The 24,707-nt window shown below is 40.7% G+C and overlaps 1 protein-coding gene across 1 annotated transcript in view; it reads left to right on the plus strand.

The window, feature by feature from the left end:
* The window catches only part of CELSR1 (cadherin EGF LAG seven-pass G-type receptor 1), a 258,104-nt gene extending 233,847 nt beyond the window's left edge, over positions 1-24,257 (plus strand). Inside the window, exons 25-35 of the mRNA XM_074942418.1 lie at positions 4,386-4,560; positions 7,858-7,970; positions 8,501-8,580; positions 10,454-10,580; positions 12,696-12,821; positions 15,036-15,172; positions 15,567-15,670; positions 16,696-16,863; positions 18,562-18,804; positions 19,314-19,578; positions 21,954-24,257. Of these exons, the coding sequence (XP_074798519.1) occupies positions 4,386-4,560; positions 7,858-7,970; positions 8,501-8,580; positions 10,454-10,580; positions 12,696-12,821; positions 15,036-15,172; positions 15,567-15,670; positions 16,696-16,863; positions 18,562-18,804; positions 19,314-19,578; positions 21,954-21,978 (1,563 nt within the window). The 3' untranslated portion in view covers positions 21,979-24,257. The remainder of the gene's footprint in view (positions 1-4,385; positions 4,561-7,857; positions 7,971-8,500; positions 8,581-10,453; positions 10,581-12,695; positions 12,822-15,035; positions 15,173-15,566; positions 15,671-16,695; positions 16,864-18,561; positions 18,805-19,313; positions 19,579-21,953) is intronic.
* Positions 24,258-24,707: the final 450 nt, after the last annotated feature.

Here is a 24,707-nt window from a genome sequence, read left to right on the forward strand (position 1 = left end):
TGTGATCATCTAGTCTGATCTCTTGCATAATACAGGCTAAAGAGCTTCAATCCAGTACTTTCTGCATCAAGCCCATAAGTTCCGTTAGGACCGTAGCATATATTTTAGAAAGATATGTGGTCTTGATTTAAAGACTTCAGGTGGTAGATTCTCTATCATGTCCCTAAGTAAGTGGTTACAATGTACCCTCGCCATTAAAAATTTGCACCTAGCATAAATATGTCTAGTTTCAGCCTCCAGCAATTGCATCTTATTATGCATTTTCTGCTAAATTAAAGAGGTATCTATTGTCAGAAATCTCTTCCGCCTTTAGATGCTTCCAGATCATGATCAAGTCAGTTCTTACGGATAAACAAAATAGATTGAGCTTCTTGAATTTCTCGTTATATGAGGCATGTTTTCTCAGACCTCAAATAATTCTTGTAGCTCCTTACTGAATTCTTTACAGTTTTTCAACATCCCTTTTAAAAGTGTGGATGCCAGAGCTGGACACACTATTCTAATCACTAATCACTAAGGTATCACTAATACCATATACAGAGATAATACGACTTCCCTCCTCCTACTTCATATTTCCTGGCTTATACATCCAAGAATTGTGTTGGCCTTTTTATTATGGCATCACACTGGGAATTCATGTTCACTTGGTTATCTTCCATTACTGCCAAGTCCTTTCCAGTGTCATAGAATCATAGAATATCAGGGTTGGAAGGGACCTCAGGAGGTCATCTAATCCAACCCCCTGCTCAAAGCAAGACCAATCACTGCATTCCTGTCTCCCATTGCAAGTGTGACCTACAGTTTTTATTCCTAGAAGTGTGACCTTGCATTTGGCTGTATTATAATGCATGTTGCTCAGATAAGCCCCTTACCCAAGTGATCCAGATGGGTCTGTAAAACTGACCTTTCCCTATCATTATTTACCACTCCACCAATTTTTGTGTTATCTACAAATTTTACTAACAATGTTTTTATATTTTCTTCTAGATCGTTGATACAGATATTCAACAGCAGTGGGCCAAGAACAGATAACAAATCCCTGCAGGACCCCACTAGACCCCCCCCCATTTACAATTACTTTTTGTAAACTGAATGCCAAGTTAATTGATATAAAAAAAAGTAGACTAGCTCATTTTTAGCAAGTTAATTCCGAAGCATTCTTAATACCATCAATATTACTTTCTGGTATTTTCATACTGCAATGTCCATTGTGTCAGTGTGTCAGGGACATGACCACCCTTTTCATTTTCCTCTCCATGATTCGGTTACTATAATTTACTGTAATATCCTTAACCTTAAGCCATCTTAAAAAGTCTTTTTAAGTTAGAGAATACATTTTATATCATACAAGGCCACTCCTTACAACCTCCCCAGTCAATTTAAGAAGCCGGGAGGACTGTAAGCTATGTGTGTTTGAGGGAATTATTCATCTGTCTGTGTGGAATGAGAGTTGTCTAACGAGTCATGCACTGATGAACATAAAAAGAAAAAGAATGTTGGAGCACAAATAATACTAAGGGGCTGGCACTGGGCCTGGCTTTTATGGGTTTCTGTAAATGAACAATCACATTTCAGGGAGAGGTTTTTAATCCCCCGTGGACTATTGATAAACAGACAATGATTTATTTTCTCTGTTCTTTACCTGAAAAAGGCAGAGTTTCAGTGCTGCAGCCTGCACAGATATTTGCCAGTGGAAGCATAAAGAACCACACCTTTGTTAATATAGCAAAAGAATTTTTATTTTGAGGGCTAAACTTTCAGCAGGACTTGGTGTATTAAATTTGATGGAATTTGATGTGAGGGATAAAAGAGAGAGTCAAAAGTGTTATCCTGACCCTGTCACTATCCAACATGAACAGTTAAACTTGCTTCAGGGTTCTGAGTACAGAGACTTTGGCCTACTGAGACCCATGTCAAACAAGTTAGAAAGGTCATGCCAGGATCTGAAAATGTATTGATTGTGATGTACAGAATAGAAAGAATCCAAAACAAAGCATAAAGCGTTTTGAAATTAAAATTGAGTGGTTATGCAAACCAATCTTAATCAAAACTTTCCAAAGGATATCGGGTAGAGTCCCTTGTTTTATCAAACACCCCTTCTTAGGAGGGAAGAAGGTGTTAGTTCTATTGTTGGATTTTTAACTCAGCTCTGGGTTCTTATGATTATTCCCACTTTTGGGAAAACAGACAGAAAAAAGGGGGAGGAAAGATACCACAGCAAAGGTGGGGGAGAATACAGCTTTCTGTAAATTCACAGGCTCAGGGTGGCTGGTCGGTCATGGACGCATGCTCTGGGTTAGCAGCTCATCCATGATGGATGTTGCTCTGGGACTTACTTGCCCAGTCTGGGACATCATCTGGCTAGTCTTGGCAGTCTCTCACTTTCATGAGTCCTCCTTAGATTGAACAGAGCTAGATCTCACATGTATCAATCTGTGATCATTGCTGGTGATGGTCAGGCATCTTCACTATCCAGTTGAGGGTCTGGATGTCTCCGAAGATCCTTGAGGTTCACCAGCAATGGGCACAGTTTCAGGAGTGCAGCAACAGCCTGTTAGCCAGTCCCAAGGGAATCCCCCAAGCATGTTTTTGTTCTTTGAAGTCTTTTTTTAAGGGTTCAGAAAGGGGTGTGATGGGTGGAATAGACCATCTACTCATTATCTACACCACCAATTAGCCTAATTACCAATATCCCAATTTTGTCCATCATTATCTAGTTTCAAACTATTACCTTAGTCTAGTCTTGGGTCAGATCAGTGGCCCTTTTTAGTTCATACTTAACCATACTCTTTCTATCATTTTGAGTTGTTATTCATTCGATAAACTTTCACCCACCTTCCAAAAATTGAACTGCAATTGGGGTAGGCCTGCTTAGACCCCAGTTGTTACACCGTTGGAAAATTAGCTATGGTATCCAAGATCCTTTGGAATTCACCTTAGGGCTAAGTGGTCCTTTAGTAGTGCATTAATCTAGTGCTGGCCCTTGCATGGGGTATTTTTTCCTTCTTCTACTTATTAGGTTTATGTACCTTTAACTGAGGAGACAGTGCCTTGGAGAGGGGTGAGACTTAACGTTTACAAGTGCTTAGATCGCATAAAGCTCTAGGATGAAGACTGTGGCCAGTAACTGCATTCCTCAGGCATAATGGAACTTTTTACCACCTGGGTAAAGCTCATTAGTGCAGAGGCGGAGCTTTCTCAGGGTCCAGTCCAAGCCTGAGGGATGAACTCCCACAGGAACTCAGAACCATCACAAACTTCATCACCTTCCACTCCTATGCAAGGCGCACTTCTTCCGCCTGGACTGCTCTAGTATAAACACACAGCAGCATGTACATTAAAAAAAACAAAACCATAACAAAACCCTACCAAAACAAAACACTCCACTGCACACACAATCCTCCCCCTGGGGAGAGGATGTGAGAGAGAATGAACTTCACATGGCAGATGTTAGCCAAATCACTTAAGGCACCATTAGAAGGTTCTCAGGGCCTATGGGGATTAGGGAAGTATATGTAGAACCTATGTAGATGTCTTGGGAGCTTTTAGTTGTAGATTGGCTTCAGGGTAGGGATCAGTCAGCCCCATAAAGCCCTAATGTACCATCTGAAGTTATCAGAGTAGCAGCCGTGTTAGTCTGTATCCGCAAAAAGAAAAGGAGGACTTGTGGCACCTTAGAGACTAACACATTTATTTGAGCATAAGCTTTCATGAGCTACAGCTCACTTCATCGGATGTTCATGTGGCAGCTAAGCCTGCTTTGTTGAATCCATCTGACTCTTTGCCATTGTGTATGTGTTACATTGTCAGGAGGACGATCTATATGATCCCTCTGAGTGTGAAATGGAGCCAAAAGTCAGAGGTTGCAATCAGCAGCCTTGCTGAGAAACTTTTTGCCTCTTGGCTTCCATCTTGGTTTTCTGAATCTTAAACTATTAAAACTAGTGGAGACTCCATGCCTTGCTTCTGCAAAAATGCTGTTTTCTTGTTAATTTGTTAAGTGTTGCACACAGAACAAGGTGAGTGTGTTAGAATGGCCCAAGCCATCAAAGGTATAGCAAATACGCACAAAGAAATTAACTTCAGAAAAGAGTCCTGGGGTGGGGGTTTAATAACTGAAAGAATTTTAGACTGAAATATGTAATTCTCAACAGTCAGACCACATGCAGGCCACACAATCTAAAAATAAAGGCTTACAAAATCACTTTCCTTAAAGCTCTTAAGACTATGACAAAATAATAAAATCAATTTTAATGTACAGTTTTTTTCAAAGACTTATTAATATTTTCTTTAGCATCTAGTGAATATCCAGTCTTGTGTGTGTTGCAAGGGTCGTTGGTTCAGCAGGAGCAGCTGTAATCTCAGTGTTCTTTTTCCTTCCCCAGTTTGTGTGCACTGTGATAGCCATCCTCCTGCACTACTTCTACATGAGCACCTTTGCCTGGATGTTTGTGGAACAGCTCCATATCTACCGCATGCTGACTGAAGTGAGGAACATCAATTTTGGACATATGAGGTTCTACTATGTCGTTGGTTGGGGGATTCCTGCTATTATAACAGGTAGGGGAAGTAGGTCACCAAAGCTGAAAAGGCAAAACAACTTCATTCCTTTCCCCTCCCCCACTATTCAAGACAGCATTAAAGTACGTGCTTAATTTCTATTGTAGTCAGTGGCGCTTAAGTGCTTTCCTGAATCAGGGCAATAACCACCAGCAAACAAGAAGACATCAGACTGAACTTGACAAATCAGCACAATGAATGCTGCTTGCCCTAATGAAAGTAATTTTCTGATATTTACAGCGGTAAAAACATATTTGAATTCAGATTAAATCAAGGTGTATTGAAAGCACTCGGAAGTAACATTGTATTGTAATTACTTTCTCTGTAGTTTAGAGAGATTTTGCTCATCCTATGCTGGTAGACTAAGGTTATGTCTACACTGCGATAGAACAGCTGCGATAGAAAGTTGAACTTACAAATGTAGAATTATGCATTCAAAAATAAAACAATGTAAAACTTTAGAGCCTACAAGTCCACTCAGTCCTACTTCTTGGTCAGCCAATTGCTAAGACAAACAAGTTTGTTTGCATTTGCAGGAGATAATGCTGCCCACTTCTTGTTTACAATGTCACCTGAAAGTGAAAACAGACGTTCACATGACACTGTTGTGGCCAGCATTACAAGATATTTACGTGTCAGATGCGCTAAAGATTCATATGTCCCTTCATGCTTCAACCACCATTCCAGAGGACATGCATGCATGCCGTGAAAGTGTTCTTAAAATGAACAACATGTGGTGGGTCATCATCTATCTGAGACTGCTATAACATGAAATACATGGCAGAATGTGGGTTAAACAGAGCAACAGACATACTATTTTCCCCCAAGGAGTTCAGTCAAAATTTAATTAACACATTATTTTTTTAACTAGCGTCATCAGCATGGAAGCATGTTCTCTGAAATGGTGGCCAAAGCATGAAGGGGCATATGAATGTTTAGCAAATCTGACACGTAAATACCTTGTAATGCCGGCTACAAAAGTGCCATGTGAATGCCTGTTCTCACTTTCAGGTGACGTTGTAAATAAGAAGCTGGCAGCGTTATCTCCCTTAAACGAACTTGTTTCTCTTAGCAATTGGCTGAATAAGAAGTAGGACTGAGTGGACTTGTAGGCTCTGAAGTTTTACATTATTGTGTTTCTGAGAGCAGTTATGTAACAAAAAATCTACATTTGTAAGTTGCACTTTCACAATAAAGAGATTGCTACTACAGTACTTGTATGAGGTGAATTGAAAAAGACTATTTCTTTTGTTTAGCATTTTTACAGTGCAAATATATGTAATAAAAAATAATAATATAAAGTGAGCACTGTGCACTCAGTATTCTGTGTTGTAATTGAAATCAATGTATTTGAAAATGTAGAAAAACATCCACAAATATTTAATACATTTCAATTGGGATTCTGTTGTTTAACAGTATGATGAAAACTGCGATTAATTGCGATTAATATTTTTAATCACGATTCATTTTTTTGTTAATCGCCTGAGTTAATTAACAGCACTAACATATCTAATTAGAAAAGTTCTGCTGCACAAGTGGAAGGGCAGCACCGTGCACAGAGAGGTTTTGTGGGCTGGGCTGGAGGGGTCTATAGATAGCGTGGCAACCCTTGTCATGCCAGCTGAATATTACGAACTGAACTGAGAAATTTTAAGAAAGATTCTGTGCCACCTGTATTAAATTCTATTAGCTCAATCCTACCCTCAGATGATGTACCCTTTTAATTTATCATTGATTTCAGTAGTAGTTGAACAGTGTACCTGAGAGAGCCAAAGCTGGCCCCATTCGCTTAGAGGATTATAGGATGGGATTTGGAAAGTGAAATCACTTTTACTGTAATCTTAGAGCCAGATGTTTGGCCAAATTGTGGTTAAAGCCCCACTAATGGCAGGATTGAGTCCTGAGCACTGAGTCTGTGTCTGCAGAATTACAGCTGTATAAAATATTTTATGGTCCTTTAATCATTTATGGCTAATTCTTTCTGGGTGGTGACTGCTAAAGACTGTGGTGCAAGAACCAATTATAGTGAGAGGGAGAGGAGGCAGTCCCATCTCAAGTCCATACTTCAGAGGAAACAGATCCAATATCCCTTTGCCAAACAGCCACAGATGAATTTTCATAGCCTGGAAGGCCTGTACCAGATGTGAACGTTGGCTTTGGGCCAAGCTTTAAATAGGCAGGGTGAAATACAGCTACCTCCCCTCTACCCTACTCAGTGACTTTTCATCAAAGCATTAAGGCCCCTTTCAGAGAATTATTTATGCATGTATTGGACTATGTGCACAAGTACTCCCATATAAGTGAATGAGGTTATCATGCTTAAATGCCTTGTTGAATCAGGACCTAAAGGTATTGCAATTACCATCTTCCTGACTCCCAAATAATATAATGTGCAATAGTCATCTTCCTCATAATATCTGTCAAGTGCCTCTCTGGGATAAATTTCTGCATCGTTAAGAAGGAATAGCTGTGCAGTGTTGTACAGGAAATAAGTTGATGGTCTCAGCCATTTCTACATGGACAAGTGTCAACATTGCAAAATCTACCACCACATTTGGCATCACTGTAGGTGCTCTGAGCAAAGAGACTAAGGACTGTATGGGCATAGGGACTGTCCTAGAGATGGCTTCCCCAGGCCGAGATTGAAGTAGATTACGCTGCTTCTGCCCAGGCTGTAACCTGTTCTGTGAAAAAATGTCTCCATTTTCTAGAGCTCTTCATTCATAAGCACTAACACAAGGTTGTTGCGTTTTTTTGGTTTTTTTTTAAGAAAAGAAGGAATTGCTTTACTTACCCATGAAACTACAATATTTGGTTTCAAGCCACTGCTAAAAGAGGATCTCTTAGGTTGAGACTTTCATATCTGTTTGGTTTATAAGAGAAATAATTATGTATGTCCTTATGGGGCACTGACTTATTGAAATTCCTCAAAATGTCTCACACCCTAAATGCTTTGTTACTGTCTCTTAATCCTGCTATATAAAATTAATTGAAACTGAATTATTGTGGCACACACATTTATTATAGGTTTTATATGGTCCAACTTTGTATTGGTCAGCGGAAGAATTTGGAATAGCATTTAATATGGAATGATGGTTGGTTTTATGTTTAGACTTTGGAAAAGTGTAAGTGTAGTTTTCCATTTCTGGAATTTCTTATTAACCACGTTATCGTTGTTCATCACTCGGATTGATTCTAAAACCTTGTGATTGATTAGGCATGGTATAAACATCCCGATCCTACAGTGATCATCATTAATTTTCCCTGTTATCCTTTTCTTTCTGTTCTGTGATTTAGGTCTTGCTGTGGGTCTGGACCCACAGGGCTATGGGAACCCTGACTTCTGCTGGCTTTCTGTTCATGATACCCTTATCTGGAGTTTTGCAGGCCCTATTGTGATCGTTGTGGTCGTAAGTATTGTGGAGTTTGCATCTTGCGCTGACTGTTCTCTGTTACTGTCTTTTTATTTTTGTTTGATCACTATCTATTCATAATCTTATTTAAATGTGAAACTATTGTATCCAATCTAGAATCCCTTGTGAAAGTAAGTGCAGTTCACATGAGTACTCCCATTGAAATCAATGGACCTACTTGCATGAGAAAGGACTGATTGTATGAATAAAGGTTACATGATCAGGCCCATGTTTTCTGCTTTTTCCTACCCCCTGGTGAGAGTTTCATTTAAGCTCACTGTTTAGGGCTGTCTTACCAGATTTGTATTAATGCAAACTCAGTAGTGTAGTATCCCAAGAAGGTTGCTAATGGACATTGGCTCAAAGCTCAGTCAATTTGGAAATATGAAGAAACCCCTAACAACAAGAGAAAAGCTCTTGGCACTGAAGACTTTTCATGTTAAAAAAATTCCATTGTCAGTGAAAAACAAGCTCTGATAAGTTCAGGAAGAAAGATCTACTTTGTGTTATTTACATTTCCCTTTCAGATCAACACAGTCATCTTTATACTAGCAGTGAAAGCATCATGCCGACGAAGACAACGCTCATTTGAAAAAACTGGAGTCATGTAAGTTTGCAGTCAAGGCTCAAAAACTGGTGAGAAGATCCCTGACCAGGAATAATAAAGAGACAGATCATATCCTCTATAAAGAGAACTGTAGAGGGTGGGGAAAGAAGCAGAATGCTGTACAAACAGGGGCAGTTTGTGCTGGGCAGAAGAGGCTGAGCCAGTGTGCCATCCTTTCTCCCCAACCCCACTCCTGGGCTCTGTAGAAACCCCTCCATGGACGAGGGGCTCTGCATCTTTGGTGGGGATATAGTAAGGCATGGAAGGAGAAGATGAGGCCCAGAGAGTTCTCCCTTTCTTCCTCATTACCATCAGATTTATAGGTGTGCCTCCAGGAGTGCTCTTTCCTGCTGCTGTTTTGGCAAAGGTCTTTTGAGGCAACATGTCCATCCCAATCCACAGAAGGATATGTTCTCCTCACCACCATGTGAGATGGTCTGAGTCAGAAATTCCACATGCTGAAACTTGCTGAGTTTCCTGGCTCTGTGATAGACTGTTTCCATTTAAGTCATGTTTTACCCAAAGCTTGTAATTTACCTGTGAACTATAATGTGATTAGCTAGTAGTTAGACAGCCCCGTTTTTCAAATTAATAAACTATATGAGATTTCCCAAGGCATCCACTAGCTGTTCCTTGAACACATGGACTGGTGGGCAGTTTTAGAAACAATACGAAAAAAAGTGATTTCTTTAAAAGTTATCGTTTGCTTTGTTTTGTTTTTTTATCTCCTTAAGTGAAGAGAGTCTAATTGCCATATAATGGAAGGTCATATTTGTCCCAGAATCTATATTCTATAAAAACAAGCCTTTAACAATAGAACTATCTCCATATTTTTTTCAATGTAAGTGAAAATAGTATTTCTAAACAAATAAATACTTCCTGGAATATCTGCAATCCAAACCTTGCAACATTGTGCTCAGATAGGGGAACCTGCAAGTGAAACTGACAAACAGAACTAAAGCAGACTTTACTGATTTTATTGTCCATGGGGAAGAAATTCAAGAAGTAAACAAACAGTAGAGTGTCAAGGAAAGTGGACTTCTAACATGTTTGTTTGAATGGTCTAAGGTCTGAGTAGCTTGAGAGTAGTTCTCGGAATCAGGAGCTACTGAATTCTTTCTGTTCAAACATTCATAAAGGGCCTGCCCAGCCACTAGGATATCCAGACGCTTATCTCCCAGTTCTATTCCTGACTCAGCCATGGCTGTGGGCAACTCATTTAACATTTCCCCAGCTGCTAATAATACTTCCTTGAGGAATGTGGCCTCTGACCATCCTCACTTATGAGATGTGCTAGTTGTGGCACTGAACCGTGGGAAACTTTTGGAAAGTAGTGCCAGTTGGAGCATCATGCCGCTCGCAGCACCAACCTTCAGAGCTGAGATTGTGTAAGAGCCATGCAGCTTCAGCCTCAATTCCTCCTTTCTGCAGCAAATTGTGGATCTAGGAACTCTCTCTCTGTACCAGGAGCGATAATTATTACTTGGTGCTTACTGATCACTTTGTTTGTCAAAGTCTTTCACAGATATTAACTAATTAACTCCAGTAACCCAGTGAGGTACATCAGCAGGCATCATTAGCCCAATTTTACAGTTAGGGAAACTGAGGCACCAAAAGATTAAATGACTTGTGCAAGATCACAGTGAGTCATTGACAGAGCCAGAATTAAGGCTCTGGCATTTCTGTCACCTAGACCCATAAACAGTTCACTGGGCCATGCTGCTGCTCCAAGCCAGGATCTGTGCCCTGTACAGTGAATGTGCATTCTAAGAGCAAAGTGCATTAAAAATTGTAGCTGGCACATGGGGTGTTAGATTGTATTATTTTATTATTTTTCTGCCTTAATGCAATTAACTTTGTGTATTTACTTTAGCTCCGGGCTGCGAACTGCTTTCCTCCTCCTGCTGCTGATCAGTGCCACATGGTTACTGGGGTTGATGGCAGTGAATAGTGATGTCATGACATTCCATTATCTCTTTGCTATCTTCAGCTGCTTACAAGTAAGTTATATAACATTAAGTTACTGTACCTCTTCAGATCTAGAACATGCTGCATATTGAACAGCCATCTCCCTGCAGTGCTGCTCCATTAACAGGGAAAATCCATTAAATCCAGTATCAAGCCAGAGCAGCTACCTTTTAAAACTGAGTTTCCAAATGAAGAAGATGGAAGGTCCTAGGTGCAGTTTCCACCCCCTTTATCGCAAAGGGGGGAATTATCACACCCTTCAATAAATGGAGCTTTCTATTCTCTCAGTGGTTCCGGATGTACTGCTAGTGGAATTCATGGTGGGCAATTTCACCACTAATAAAAGGAAACTGTTTACCTCAGACACAACCTTCTGCCTGAGACTGTCAAATAAACTCCAGCTATGGTCTCTTCTGTGTTAACACTGGCGTTCTTGCTAGCAGTAGCAAGAAGTTGTGGTTTTCCACGCCATGTGGACAGCTTACAATTGAATTTACAGTAGGAAAGACAAATGGAGAAGATGACTTTCATTTATGTTAGAGAAGCTGTTAACAGGTTGAAGGTCCTAGCACACACCCCAGCTGATCAATAGGGGCCTGGTGAGGAGATAGTAATGGGATTCAGAATCCAGTCACTATTTGAATTTGGTCCAGGATGGTAGTGACCAAAAGTCGATTGCGTCTTGTTGGCCTGTGTGAAATGAACGAATGGACAGGTATGCACAATACAAAAACCATCATCAGAAATGGGGTACCCTGGTTGTCAGGCTCAGTAAAGGGGTCATGGTCCCTGCTTTCCTCTCAAGGTGGTTCCTTCAGCTCAGGGTGGAGGCACATTTGTGGGCCAGCATGGGGGATGCTGACAGTGCCACTGCCTCTGTTACAGCTGGTCTGTATGGAAATAAATCCAGTTACTGGAGATGTAAATCCTTTCACAAACCTGAACAAAAATTCTAAAGTAAAATGATGTTAAATACAACATAAGTTCAGAGGGAAGAAAATAAGAGACTTACCTTGCCTGGAGAGTCACAGTGCTACATAATGTTTCACATCATTGCTTTCTTTGAACTTTTTTTTTTTTTTAAAAAAAAGATATATTTTATGTGAATTTCATTAATGAGTAATCCCAATGAGCTAATGTCAGAAAAGACTAATTTGATTGAATGCTTAGAGAGAGCATGCCTTAAGCTTAATATTAGTCTACCTCAGTTGATTTGTCTGAAATCATGAAACGCAGGCATCTTGGGACATTGGTGCTGCTGTAATTTCATGAGTGATGAGTTCAAAGCAGTACACCTGCAACCTAAATAAATAACAAATTTGGCAGCTGCACTGAATAAACCCAAAACAAACACACACATGCTACAAAAGCAGCCCATAGATTACAGTGTTCCTGCCAGGAGTATGAATAATCTGCAAAGAGGCTGAATGTAGGAGTAACTGCTGGCTCAGAGGAACATACACCTGTTAGCACATGGTCTCAACCCCACCCTTAACACTCCTCCGCAGCTCCTGTTTTAGAGGGTTTGCAGAGCTCGCTCTCTCTCGCTCTCTCGCTCTCTCTCTCTCTCAAGTGTTTTTAAGGGGATCTAGCACAGAAGTGGCCTACTTCTGCTATTCCCAAGGCTTCCACTGCTGTCTATGATATTTTGATGAGTTCCAATGTACCTTTCAGGATTTGGACCCATACCCAGTGTACAAACTCAAAAATATTAATGTTGGTACAACACAAAAGCACCCTGCAATATCCTGAACCATTCGACAAGGGACCTGAACTCTCTTGTGCACATTTGAATAGAATGTTTCCCTCCCAAACTACAAGGGTGCTAACAACCATCCTCTGAGATGCATCGTGGACTTCTCAGAGGAAAATTGTGTTTGTGTTTTCCCAGTCTTTTTGTGGCAATACAAATAGCTGGTGGAAAAGCATGAATCCCTGAGGGATTGACCATTATCAGTTCACTAAGGACAGTAAGTGTTTAATGCTATTGTGGTCAGTCATTGCCATTAAAAACATGTACCGTACGCTGGAATTAAGAGCTGGTTTGAAAAAGGCCGTTCACTAATTTCCAGTTGTATTTTTAATCCAGTAGTAATAAATCATGCATTTATCTTAGATTATTTTTCTCTCTATGTCTAATAACCCAGGGGCTCTTCATTTTCTTCTTCCACTGCGTTTTTAATAAAGAAGTCAGGAAGCACTTGAAGAATACTTTAACTGGAAAGAAACCCCTTCCTGATGACTCTACTACAACAAGAGCTACATTACTAACTGTAAGAGGTCGACTTGGAAAAACGTTTTCTTGTTTATAGTTGTCAGCCACCCACCCATATAATTTTAACTAACTTGTCCATAACAAAATTAATTCTTTCTCCCTGTTTTGAGTGATTCACTGAAAGCCTTTTCATTTTAAAACAGAAATGAAAACTGTTGGGGAAAGGAAATTATTTTCTTCAAGTAAAATGGAGCATCATGAAGCTATTAGCTATTTGCACAAGACTTTTTGTGCAAATGCTAGTGGCATGGCTTTTTACTAAGGACTTCTTTTTTTATTCCCACAAAGTTGAAAGTAAAGGCAGTGTCTGTTAACTGTGGTTGTGCACCTTATTCTAAACTGATTATTTATCAGCAGTTTTCTGCCCAGTTTGTAAAATGTTAACTTGTATAAGTGGTGGTTGAAAGCTGTTAAGTAGAATAGCTAGCTGCCACTGAAATTATATTGCAATATTTTCAAGTAAGTAAAAGCAATTCCTTGTTCATAAAAAGATTCTTGTTTACAGTTTCCCCCATAAGGTAATATGTAAAGATTTGTTCTGGGTAATTATTGCTTGGCACTTTTCATGTTCCTACTTATAAGACCGTTACTGAGTTCCCTGGGAGGTAGCTTTTATTATCTTCATTATACAGGTGAGAAACTGCGGCAGGGAGATTAAATATGTGATTCTCAAAAGTGTTGAGCAGTCACAGTTGCCGACAAAGAGGGTTAATGGAAAACTTTACCTCTGCCACTAGACCCCCTTCCATGTGGAGTCCCAACAAGAATGAATTCTCTCTCCTGACCTAGTCGACATTTATATGCAGCCATTAGGTGAACTAGTGAGATGACATGGACTCAATATACAGGTGACACTCTGTATATAAGCTCTGCTTATCCTTCACTACCTATGATCCTACCACTACCACCAAGATGACCAGTGCTTGGACGAGTTCAGCTCATAGATAAAGAACAGCAGGTTCTTTAAACAGAACTGCAGTAACACAGAGGTGATGCTGATGAGCAAAAGAAAGCACTCTGAGTAGTTTGCAGCCACAATACGGCCTCCTTTGGTTGAAAGTACACACCCACAATTGGTCAATTCAGTCCATAGTTTAGGGGTATTCTTGGATTCCATGCTGATATTAAGCACTCCCATAAAAGCACTTGCTAGTAATGCTTTCTACCATCTCCAGTTGGCTAGGAGACTTAGTCCCAGCTTGGCAGATGAAGACCTGGCCTCATTTATTCATGCCTTTGTCACCTCTTGGCTGGACTAAAGTAACATGTTATACCTGGGCAGAAAGCTTCAGCGCCTAGGAAATTCCAACTAGGATAGAACATTGCAGTGAAACACAGGCTACTGCGAACACACCATACCTGTCCTCTGCTTCCTACACTGGCTTCTCATCGAATATCCAGTAAAGTTTAAGCTCATGGTCCGTATCACCAACGTGCTCATTGGCTTGGGCCCACAATATTTAGATGATCACCTGAATCTCTAGGATAAGGACTGTGGTCAACTACTCTGTTCCTTAGGCACAAGAAAATTCTACAGTCAGGGTAAAGCTTTCTGAGCTTTCTCAGGGGCTGGTCTGTGACTGAGACAAACTCCCACAAATGCTAAGGGTCATCACAACCATTACTACCTTCCCTTTCAAAAGCCAGGTGCACTTCTTAAATCTGCCTCCTCTGATAAACACCAAGCAGCATATACATAAATAACCAACCTGCCCTACTAAACCAAACCACTCCACTGAACGCAGAATTCTCCTGCTGGGGAGAGGATGAGAAAGAGATTGAATCACACATGACAGATGTTAGTCACGTTGCTTAATGCACTGCTGGAAGGTGCTCAGATACTGTGGTAATGAGCACGTATAAGGACTTATAAAAATAGAAAAGAAAGTCAATGGGAGCTGAGTTTGTGATGCACTTCTGAAAATCAGATGCTGTGTGACTTGTCAGTGGCCAGGGAAGAAGCCTGTGTCAGAGCTGGGATTACATCTCTAGAGTGTCTCATTCCCAGTTCTATGCTCAGGCCACTCAAACGGTGATGCTCGGGAGCTGAGAGACATTGTTTGCAGTGGGGGGACGCAGTTCCTATTCAAAATGTGCAGTCTGGGGGTTCATGTACTTAGACGTTCCTCTGCTGTGTAGCCATTCTGGGGGCAGCTGAAGGAGAGATGTTTGTTTATTGGTTATCATTCACTACTACTACTTTTTTCCTCAGCGATCTCTGAACTGTAACAACACATATATAGAGGAGCCAAATATGTATCGCACAAATATTGGTGAATCCACAGTCTCCCTAGAAAGCACCATCAGGTCAGCCAAGAGCCACAATAGCTACCTTGCTTACATTCTCAGGTAATCGGGTGGTGGGTGCATGGCTTTCAGGCCTTTATTTTTCCCTTCTTATTGCTTTTGTGAGAAAAAAACTAACCAAAACCAACTAATGTTTTAGTTCAAATGCTACTAGTGAGATGAGAAACCTGTCCTGTTCCTTAGCAATTCTCTTTATGCAGTTGTTATCTTTTCATCTTCCTTTATGTATTTCTCATTTGCATGCAACTTTAGTGGGCAATTCAAACTCTAATTAAAATGAAATACTAGAAGTATTTTTGCTATTAGTCCTCTACCGCTTGCCTGTTAAAATGTTACATTTGACAGTGCATAATGGAGATTTAGGGTGGTCTCTGGATTTCTGTCTTGTCACTAAGACTAGCATGTTGACCAAAAATGTTGCTTCCCCATTTTTTAGGGATGAGGCTGCTCAGAAGCTCAGTGGGTCCTCAAGCCAAGCAAGGGCTGGTCAGACAGAAGCAGATTCCTCCATTTTTCATAGGAATCCATCAAAATCCAATGGTAAGAGCTTTTTGGAGAATTGCTTAGAACCACGTGTGCATTTCTTCCTCCTCAGCTTAATAAAGATACTTTCTTCAAAAAGATCCTATAATTAATGTAGTAACCTTTCCATCTTACTGTGTTTCACTCTCAATTTAAATAGCTGTACTGGCATGACAAGATATAAAGGTGTTGACATAGTTATTGAGTATCTTTATCTGGGACAAGGTGTCATAGTAGAAATATCATGTGTCTATTTTGTATTAGGATCTATTTCTGATTTGATGGCAGGTTACCACAAATTGTGTGATGGTTTGTGCATTCTCTTTCCTTTCTCACAAAGTTATGCACAATTTTTCTTCCTTGCTTTTCAGATGGAAATTTCTTACTGGTTGAAAGTTCGAGGAAGTGTCTTCCTTTTACTACTTTGTATTTTTTTCCAGTAAAGTAGGAAGTGTGTCTCAGTTTCATATTGTTTATATTTTGGATCTGGACAAATATATTGTTGCAGTTTAGCGTTGTAAGCATGCTTTTCAGTTTTCTGTTTCTATGTCTTCTTGGTGCTTTATGTTGGAGGGTGTATGTGTTGCTTTGACCAAGATGGCACCAGATGACTATTTTGCACATTGAATAGCAGCGAGAATTGTGCTCTCCAGTCACTGTGTGTACATAGCAATTATCCAACAAATGAACTTCAGTCACTCTCTTCTTCTCACACATTTAAACACATTTAAACTTTAGCAACAGTTACAGGAGCAACAATAGTGGACACTAAACCATATAAATTGTTAAAGTATCCTATCCAGTTAGCTGTACTGTGCAATTTTGTTTCACTTGATTTCCTCAGCTGAAGACTACTGCACTAATAATCTAATCTCATCTGGCTGACTGGGCTGTGTAGGCATAAGCATTCTAAAGTGCCCATCACCACAGTATCTGGGAGCCTACAGTGGTTTTCTTTCACTCCATTCATTTGGCATGTAGATTTGCACAACTGCCTTTCAGGTTCTAATCCCCTATGTTTTTTGCCTCCTCCACTTGGACAGAACATGATTCTGATTCTGACAGCGAGTTGTCTCTTGATGAACATAGCAGCTCTTACGCTTCCTCCCATTCATCAGAGAGTGAGGAAGATGGGATTGAAACAGAGAAAAAATGGAACACAGCCACTTCCAAAAACAATGAGCGCGGCCCAATCCACAGCACTCCTAAAGGTAAAGCAGCTGCTCATGCTGTAGGAATAGATTTCTTTCCTGTATTATAAAATGAATTGAGTAGTGTATGCATGGAATTGACCAGGATAGTATACAGCTACAGCTGTTTTGAATCCCTGTTTTCTTATTGGTGGTGATATCCAAGAGATCCTTGTTTCCCCAAGCTGAGAGGATTTGTCCCCTGTGGTGAGTGAATGCAAGAACAAAGGACACTTGAGCAAGTGTGCACCAGCTACTTAGCGTACCAATGCAGTATAGCTGTTAGCATTGCAGAGGGACCCTGCAGGCTGTTTCTCTCCACAAATGTCATTGGAAATAGCACTACACAGCTATCTAAATATCAGCAGAGGGAGGCAGAAAGAGGAGGCAATAAAAGAGCATGGCAATTTGGGAAAAAAAGGAACACCTGCAACATTCCTCCCCTCCCCCCCCATACAATAGAATAATGGAGATTTCCTGGGGTCAGGGGAGGGCATGGAACTGAAAGGTTTGAAATTAACACTTGGTATCAGTCACGTGAACGTTCTGTGCACCATGTCCCTCTGTGACTCTTTGAAGATACAGAGAGACTGATATGGTCAGACAAAACTCAGAGGGTTTTGGCTCTCTGGTGTTCATTCACTTTCCCTTGCTTCATCCCATACAGGTTTGCCGTTCCCTTTTGATTTTTACATTCAAACAAACCCAGAGTAAAATTCAACCAAAATTGCTACGATTTTCCCACAAATATAAACTGATGTGATTGAAACTCAACCCAGTTTTGGAGCAAGTTTTGGGTTAGAGAGTGTTTTCTACAAATCCATTCATTATTGTAGCAACTAGGGTTATGGCTGAATTGACAATGATGGCTTTAAATTCAGCTCTTTATAATAATATCTTGACAATGGTAGGTGCTTCCATCACAGCGTTTGTTCAGCATTGTGCATTTTCAGTTTAGCGAGCTATCCCAACATTTGCTTTTATTAGCCTCAGGCATACAGGGCAACTTCTGGGTTCCTAGGAAACATGCTGCTCTAAGACTGCACGAGATATCTCCTTTTTCTTATCAAAGGAATGCACAGTTATAAGATTCCTTCATGGAAAGGTTAATCTTCTGGAAAGAACATTATACAGCCATTCCAGTTTAAGGACCAGATTGTGCTCCACTGCTGGACAATGAGGGAGGGTACAAGGGGATGTGCTCCCACCCCCTATGCACTGCTGGCCAGCAGTGCAGCCCAGTTGCTGTTCCTGTGCTCCCTCAAGCATAGGGGTTGCTCCCTCCATTTAAGTCTAAGGGTGCAAGACATCTCAAAGGGCAGAGAGGAGAAGGCAGGGCCATGCTCCAACATACACGTGTATCGGCCAGTAGAGCTAGTCAGGCACATAAGGGATGAAGAGTATGCTGCTGCTGCTGCTCCCACTCTGTGACAGGTTGCTCCAGGAATAATTCTGCCTTGGGGAAACAGAATTCCTCTCTGAGCTCCACCTGGGGCAATGTACCAGCACACTGCCACCAACTAGGACAGTATTTAACTGGCAGGATAGAGCCCTCCAGCAGCAGGCTGGGCTAGCTAATCTTTAGAAATGGTCTGCTGCAAATGACTGTTCCACTGAAACTGTTGCAGAGAATAGGACTAGTTGAGCAGGACTGGAGGAAAGAACCTCACCTTTTGCTGAAGGGTGGTTTTCGAGCCAATGTGTTTTTTTGCATTGCAGTTGATTCTATATCCAATCATGTGAAACCCTATTGGCCCACAGAGTGCGTAACAACAAGCGATGGGGAGGATCCAGGTGGGAAGCAGAAACTGAAAGTGGAGACAAAGGTTAATGTAGAGCTTCATAGGGAAAATCAAGTGAACCACAGCAATGAAGCACCTCGAGAAAATGAGAATGAAGGGCAACAGAAAGAGAATAAACCTATACAACAGCAGAATAACCAGCACCCGGAACAGAGGAAAGGTAAGTCAGCCAACCCAGTGCATTAGAAAGAAACAAATGAGAGATTAAGTGAAAAGTTTTGTAGATTCTATGACGGTAACTCAGAGATCCCAGCTGAAGGCCTCTATTGCCACATTAGAAAAGTGGGGAATTTGCCAAGTTCCCCCTTCATTCCCTTCAGCCTAATGGCTTCTCTAGCAATCTGCAACAAACTTGGCCAGAGGCAGGCATGGGCAGGGTTGGCCATCAGCACCATTCATGTTCTGGCAGAATATGATTGCTCTGTAGGGGCATAATACCCTTCAAATTGGCTTCAGTCTGTGTAACCAGAGAGGTCTGTGGAGGGGCAATAACTGTAGGGACTGCTTTTGGATGGGTCTAACCTTTTTATTTTAACATGGAATAATGGTGGCAAACTTGAAACAATCTGCCTAATAAAAGGTAAATGTTGCTTTTGCATTTGTTCAGTTTGATTAAATAAAATTACCAACATAATTAAAACCTCTGATCCTCCTTTCTTTCTATTCCAGGCATCTTGAAAAATAAAGTCACCTACCCTCCCCCTCTGATGGATAAGAATATGAAGAATCGACTACGGGAAAAGTTATCGGATTATAATCAAACCACTATCTCATCCAGGACTGCTTCCTTAGGGACAAATGATGGGGTTCGTTCACCCTCTGACACTGGGGTGACAATAAAAAATCCACGGAGAGAACAGTCTCGAGATCAGCTCAATGGAATGGCCATGAACGTTCATGTGGGAACAGTGAATGCTGAGACCTCAGATTCTGAGTAAGTGCCAGTTTGAGACTGTCTTCCCACAATCACTGGCTTCTGACTTCCGCTCCTTTCTCTTCCCTGCCCCGGGTTCACTTCCACACGAGACTGCACCATCTCATTTTTTAGATTTCTAGGCTACTGGATTAAAGACTTGGGACAATGACTGTGACAACCTCTTAATTATACAGCGCCCCATGCCCAAAGGCTTCTTAACATCTCACTAAATAGACAAAACATGTCTTAAGAACATATTACAACTAAACACATACTCTAGACTAAAGCAACCCTCTCTTTGCCCTCAACCACAGACATGAAAAAACACCTCTCAAGCAGCCTCAAATTAAAAAGGCCAGGAGGGCTAGGGCAGTAGGGGGTGGCAGGAAGGGGTCAGGGGCTGGGGCTGTAGGCAGTCAGTGAGCTTGGAGGACTGGTGGCAGGGAGGAAGTGGTCAGAGGACTAGGGCATTAGTGGTGAAGGAAGAGGCGGTGTTGTGGAGCTGGAGCTGTGGGGGACCAGGGGGCTGGGAGGGCCAGTTGTAGTGGGGGGAAGGAAAGGGAGGATTAAGGAAGGTGGGAGGTCTGGTGAGGTAGTGGAAGGAAGGGAGGGGTTGGGGAGCTGGTGCTGTGGATGAAAAAGGAGTTGGTAGGGCTGGGGGGCAGTGAGAAGGAGAGAAAGGGGGATTCCACTAAGCAGGGTCTCTTGAGTGTGGGGAATGGGAAATGTGGAGGCACGGGAAGGGACGTGAGATGCTATGGAGCAGATGCTTTGGTCACCCAGGACAGGAACATCAGGGAGTCAGGAATGGCTAGGAGCAGTGAGAGAGAGGAGAAGGTGCATGCTGAGCAGATGCTCTAGGGAGCAGGGAAGGCAGTGTTGAACTCCGAGGCTATGGGGAGTCTAGTGCAGACAGGGTAGAAAGTCGGCGGCAGGAGCCCCGGGGAGTTGGGGGCACCAGTAGGCAGAGTAGGACAGGAACTCCAGGAAGATAGGGAGGGATGGTCCCTGTGGGAGAGAGGGTAGCGGGGGTGCTGGGAGTGTGGAGGGCTGCATGCAGTGGGAGGAAGGGGAGGGTAAATTTAGGGGGTAGGAGCTTTGGAGACCTAGGGAAGTCTGTGGCCACCAGCACAGGGAGCAGATGCCAAAGAGTGGATGCTTTGGGGAGTTGAGAGTGAGGAGATCTTGGGTAGTGGGAGCATGGTGGGGGAGTTCTAAGTATCAGGATGCCAGAAAGGCTGAGAGCAGTGGGAGAAAGTTAAGGAGCAGTGTCAGGGTGCAGGAGCCCTGAGGAAGTGAATCTCAGGAGGGCTGGGAGCAGTGTGAGGGAAAGGAGCGGATAGTTTGGGTCAAAGGCATGAGGAGCTTGGCATGGCTATGGCGGGGGAACAGTGCTGGGGGAAGATGAGTAGAGTTGTTAGGGAAGTCCAGGGAGCTGAAGAGAAAAGTGACATACAATACTACAGTCCCTAAAAATATCATAGATGTGGTTAACAGAAGTAAATCTGTTGGGTTGAAATTGGTGCATATATTTGCCATTATGAACTAAAGCTAGATTTTAATCCCAAGTACAGCACAGACTTTCCTAAAACAGGTATTCATGGAATGATTGTTTCATTAGTAATCATGTCTAGTAACATGTCCAAAGTTCAGATGATGAAAATGACATACCTATACATTCCTTCTTTAGCCAAACTTTACTTTACATGTTCAGTTTTCCTTTAAGTACTACAATAATAATAAATATCCTAATTCTTTTCATAAGGAAATCGCTAACACAGCCTTAACCATGACATCGTGACCAGCTCCACCAGCTCCAGTACGCACACTCTAAACTGGTACACAGACTTCTCTAAGCTCCATCTGAAAAGTTACCCTCTGATCTTTGGAAGTTGGCTATGGGAATGTTCCCCAATTAGCCAACAAGCCTAAGTGTTACTCACTAATAGGAGCTAGTTGCTGCTATCAGTAGAATTATTCACTCATAGGGAATATCTGGCCAGCCTACAATGCTAAAGAATATATATATATATATATATACTGTTACATCTTTGTACCGTTTATGTATAAACTATGGCATGAGTCTGTCTGAAATGCAAAGTTTCTAACACCATGTAGGATTTCAGTAGTTTATGAAATGCACGCCTCCTCCTAGACATTACCAATTACATGCATTGTACAGGCCTTCCTCTCATAATGCATTTCTATCTGCATCTCCTGTAAATAACTTTCTTCTGCCTTATTTTGTCCTTTGTAACAAGAGCGGCCTCTGCCTTGCAAGCACTTGGTGAAGCATGGTAATTTACTAAAATGGAATAGGTAGTTTCACTTGGAATTGTTTGCCTGTCTCTATTTAACCCTAAGCCTGCATGGTTACTTCTTCTCATGAACAGAGGCAGTAATGAAACTTCAATTTGAACCATCAGGAAATACTGATGACTTTTCCACCTGGGGACTACTTGCTGTGATGTCACTTCCTTGGTACCTTGGATTTCACAGGAGATGCTGCATATCGAGGATGAGGATGGTACTGCTTCCTATGGCAGACTTTTGACTGCTCATACATGAAAAATAGTGCCCAAGACATGCATGATAAGGCTACATTGTGGTACATTCAGTGGCTGTGTGACTATGTAACTGTGCCAAAATGCATGGAGATGTAACAGAGACTCATTACAATGGATGAATGATTATAAGAAGTGTTGACAGACTCACAGCAATGCTGCAGGAACTGCTAATGTGCGCAGCCCATAATGACTTACACAAGGAGAACAAATTGTCTTTACTCCAGTGGACCTACAATAAGTCAAATTATCAGCCTTAAGAAAAGCACTCGAAGATGCCTCTTCCTGAGGTCTTGTTCTGTTACAGTGTGAACCATTCAGCTTCATGAACTCTAGAGAGAAGAATATCACACCAAGTGCCCTTCCTTAACTATGCCAGCATCGTTACTAGCCTTTGATGGACACAGTGTCTTAAAAAATGTCCTTTATATATATAAATATATAAATATAAAAAAATTGTAGATAATTTTATATATTTTGTATGGTGACTCTAAAGAAGGAAAAGTTCCTTTGTATATTTTACATTTAAACTGATATTCTTCATTTGATGCTAGGAAATCAATGGGAAGAGCTCTTGATTATTTTTTATATTAAAAATTGCACAGTTGTACTTGAATTTGGCATTTGATAATGTAACTCGTGTTTGCATCAAAGCCACCCTAAAATGCAGTGCAGTTTTTAAAATACTACAGTGAAATGGTTGAGTCTAAATTTATAAATATAATTTATAGGTTTCTGTTTCCAGATTATGGAATATTTTAAGGATGCAGTGTGTATTTTTGATAACCTCTACTAACAAACACCAACAAAAATGTTCATTTGTTTTAAAGGTGTTTTTGGCCTCTTCTCCCATATTTTTTTATTTGGTGTTTACATTAAAAAGAACAGAAATCGAATTTCCCAGCTAAAAGACATCGTATCTTCAGCTAGTTAAAGATTTCAAAACAGTTCTTGGAGAGAAATCAATTCTGGTTTACAATATTTCCCTTTTAAAATAAAGCTTGTGTAATTTACATGCTAGTCACCTTTTGACTTAGCTTTTCATCACATTTTTCCTACTGAGCAACAAACCAGGATCTTGTTCTGAGGACACACTTGTGCAGCTCCCCATTGCACAAATCGTGTGTGAGGCTTTCTGCTTTGTTTTACTTGTTATTGTTTACTCTAAGTCAGCATTTTGCCAACTGGAGCAGCAACATGAGTCTTTAAGGATATCTGTGTTTCATTTCTTAACTGTTTGGGAAATTCCTGGCTATCTTGTTGCTTTGCAATACAGACACAAGTATTAAACAATTTCACGTTTCATGCGCACTAAACATATTTTCACAAGTGTAAGAAACATGTGTAGTGTCTGCCAACCTCATCTTTTCACAGTGTTTACCAAAAAAAAAAAAAAAAAAAAAAGGTAAAAAATAGTCCACAATAAGTATGTAGGGAAATGTTTCTGTTAACAGTTCCTTTTGGCTTGAATATATGACTCAAAATGAGTCCTTAAAATTCCACTTACGAAAATGATACATTTGTTATCTACCTTTTCTTAGTGTTATGTATTTCATACGATAGTAATTTTTCATAGTTACCATTTTGAAAAGTTATTAGCTGTTCCTTTGTATGAATGTGCATGTGAGAAAGAAGAAACAGAAACAATACATCAGGCTGGATAAAATGCAGGAAATTAACCAAAAAAAAAAAAGCATATACTGTAGTAATATTGGTTTTATTATATCCTTATGCATTTTTAAATCTACTTGAGGCCTTTGGAAAGGGGAAAGGATACTGTCTCTTTAAAAAAAATTATGCAACATACTGCGTGAAATTTTCTGATTGAAAAGTTTTTTATGTTGAAGTGTCTATCACACTTGACTGTGCTCAGATACCGTGTACAACCTGTGTTAACCATTTTGCATCTGTGTATGTATATTTTGCCCCAGTGAGATGTAGTTAGTTTTTATTTCAATCAGAACTGTTTCAGTAAATGTGTCAGTTGTATTAATGACAGAAAAATTACAACCTATTTTTATGACTTGTTAAAACTTTATGGCAGGTTAGACACTGGAGGTTTTTTAACAAAATATGTATTTATTAATGTGCAGAACACTGGAATTGCAGCACAGATGAAAGGAGAATAAATTAAGATTTTTAATTTGTATTCCTGCTCTTGCTATTTATTTTTCATGGAGCGTTGAAGTAGAAATGGGTGAACTTTTGAGTAGCATTTCCTATTGTTTGTAAAGGAGTTGTTTGAAAATGCAGACAGAAGTAATGTTTGTACTGATAACAATCACTCTCCTGTGAAACAGAAAGTTTGAAAAACTCTAAGAATGTTTATCACCAAAGTAGCACTGTTTGCGAGATTTTAAATCTTTGGTTATGCTTCTGAGGAAGGTTGCTGAGCATAGAAATTAGAAAGAGGAAATACCTATTAAGTTAGCTTGTGCATAACCCTGTAGCATCCAGCCTCATTTTGAATATGCCAATGGGCATATCTGCGAGCTGGATACTACATGTTGTATTCTCCCAAGATGTCCTTTCCTGAAACCTGATGCCTTTCTAATGCTGAAATCTATGAATCCATTTCTTATT

Source organism: Natator depressus, chromosome 1, assembly GCF_965152275.1.
Source record: "Natator depressus isolate rNatDep1 chromosome 1, rNatDep2.hap1, whole genome shotgun sequence".
In the NCBI taxonomy this organism is placed as follows: Eukaryota; Metazoa; Chordata; order Testudines; family Cheloniidae; genus Natator; species Natator depressus.